Source organism: Orycteropus afer, unplaced genomic scaffold (genome assembly GCF_000298275.1).
Source record: "Orycteropus afer afer isolate SDZICR_OR568_19922 unplaced genomic scaffold, OryAfe1.0 scaffold00099, whole genome shotgun sequence".
NCBI classification, from domain to species: Eukaryota; Metazoa; Chordata; class Mammalia; order Tubulidentata; family Orycteropodidae; genus Orycteropus; species Orycteropus afer.
The window spans coordinates 9,949,596-9,951,963 of record NW_006921686.1 but is presented as its reverse complement, the minus strand read 5'-3'; the positions used below and the strand labels follow the sequence as shown (position 1 = coordinate 9,951,963).

At 53.9% G+C, this 2,368-nt stretch overlaps 1 protein-coding gene across 1 annotated transcript in view; it reads right to left on the bottom strand.

Annotated features, from left to right (window-relative positions):
• LOC103198946 (Fc fragment of IgG binding protein) overlaps positions 1 to 1,315 on the bottom strand; it is a 52,745-nt gene extending 51,430 nt beyond the window's left edge. Inside the window, exon 1 of the mRNA XM_007943151.1 lies at positions 1,261 to 1,315. Within this exon, the coding sequence (XP_007941342.1) occupies positions 1,261 to 1,315 (55 nt within the window). The remainder of the gene's footprint in view (positions 1 to 1,260) is intronic.
• Between the last annotated feature and the right edge of the window lie 1,053 nt (positions 1,316 to 2,368).

Genomic DNA, 2,368 nt, shown 5'->3' with positions numbered 1-2,368 from the left:
TTTTTTTTTTTTTTTTTTTAATGCCAAATCTTTCCAGTTTTTAAGAGAAGCTGGCAATGTGCATTTTTCATGAGATTTTTTTTTTCCCCTCTAGCTGCCGGGCTCACACTGGCCAGACTTGGCTGCCACTTTGTGATTTCTGTCTTAATCAGACTTGGGGGTGGGGTACGTGTGAAGGGGACAAAGGAAGAAGAGGATTCTGGGAGTGTGGACAAAATGTCTCTTAGAAGCAGGGGAGAGGGGGCTTCTTAACACTCCCCCCAATGAGGAGATTCTCCAGAGCCGAGAGGAGGAGAAGGCAAGCCTAAGGAGTCTTGGAGAAGATGTGGAGGTCATAGGATGACTGCCTGCTGGGTGCCATGGAAGACAGAGTCTCACAGGGTCAAGGCATCAGGGCCAATGGACATTTCCAAGTAGGCTAGAAGGATATTGATGGGCATCTAGAGGGTCTTGGTGTACTCCTTTACCCCTAGTACTTTGGCTTTACCTGGGTCCCTGGGTTAGGCACTCTGGTGGCATAGTGGATATGGAATTTGGCTGCTCACCAGAAGGTCAGTGGTTCAAATCCACCAGCTGCTCCTTGGAAGGAAGATGGGGCAATCTACTTCTGTAATGATTTACAGGCTCAGAAACCCAACGGGGGTTGCTGTGAGTCAGAATCGACTCCATGGCAGTGAGATTGATTGTTTGGTTTAAGTCCCTGGCCCGTCAGCCCTTGGTTCCTAACCTAAAGGCTGCAGGATTGAGTCCCCCACAGGCCCCTTCAAAGAAAGGCCTGTGATCTTCCTCTGAAAAGTCAGGCGTTGGACACCCTGTGAGCACATTTTACTCTGACGCACACACAGTCTCGTGAGTCAGAACCAACTTGATGGCAACTGGTTCGGTTACCTAAGACTCTAGGCATGGACACAGCCCTGGGAGAATTGGGGACAAAGCCCTCTCAGAATGACTTTAATGAAATTTCCCATCACCCCAGCAGAGCGAAGACTCAGAGTCAAGTTTAGTAGATTGTAGAAAACCAAGAATGTTCTTAAACCATTGAATCTGAGGACTAAGGTTTTCACTTGCTTTTCTCAAGAATGGGGGGATTCTACCACATTTCTCTGCAGAACCAAAGGAGCTTCTCTCCCATCTCAGCTCCCCTGGGGTGCTGTTGGAGAGATGGGTTTGTGGAGGGGTACAACTAGAGGATGCTGTCCCAGGCAGGCAGAGTTCCCCAAACTCGGGCAAGGACACAGATGGCATCTTGGTCTGACTTACCCCACAGGAGGGTTGCTCCGGCCCAGAGCGTCCACCAGCTCCACAGGGAACCCATGTCTGCAGTGGGGAAAGACAGGAGTATCTCACCCTCCTTCCTGAGACAGTGTCCTCAAGAGGACAGAGGGCCCAGTCTCAGGACAAGGGCCACCTGGGCACAAGGAAGGCTGAAATGGGGAGGGAAGTTAGGAAGATGGGGTGAGGTGAGCTGGATCCAAGACCAGTATGTGTGGGGGGAGCTGGCTTCTCAGGGGGTTTTGGGGTGGGGTGGGGAGGCCTGGAGCCAGGGGCAAGAGTAGGGGCCTGGTGTCCCACTTCTGAAGGGGACTCCATCTCTCACCTGCAGGTTCCTGGAGCTGTAGGGCCAGCCTGTGGGCTGGGCTTTATAGTGGAGTTTTTGTCCCCTCAGGCCACACCCTGGATCACCTGCCAGGCATATAGTGCCAACCTCCCAGAGAAGGCTACTAATCCCAGGGCCCAAAGCATGGGGAAACCCAAGGGACTGAGAAGGGTGGGGAGCTCGCCTAGGTCCTGGGAGGGGTGTGAGAACAGCTGGTGGCTATGCTCTGGGACCTGCTAGAGACTTCAGTCTTGGAAGGGTGGTGTCCCTGAGGGAGACAGCTGGGGAGCAGGACCTGGGTCCCTGGAAGGGGGGTGGCAGGAGGTGGTATTTGGTCTTGTTTGCTGGCCCGCTTGCCAGGTTCCTTCTTTTGGCTTCTGCCAGGAACAACAGAAAAGACCTACATCCGGGTCCTGGCAGCTCCCCAGTCCCCAAGGCTGACCCCTGGTCTCCAGCCATTTGCCCACATCCTGTTTCCAGGCACCACTAGGGGACAGGTGTCTGTCTGGGGGATGGAACAGGAATCTGGGGTCCTGACCCAGGCCAGTGGCATGGGAGGCCATACTTATACCTCCAGTCCCAGGGGGCCTCCTGGTACCTCGTCTGTGAAATGGGTACAACAAAACTAGCCTCACTGATTTCTCTCCCAGGAAGCGCTTTGTTAACTCTCAAGGGCTAGGTACACAGGAGGGAGGCTCTGTGGGTGGCCAACGGAGTGGGAACTGGGAGCTGGGCTGTTAGTGAAGGGTGGAGGCCCAGTTTCCTGGTGCC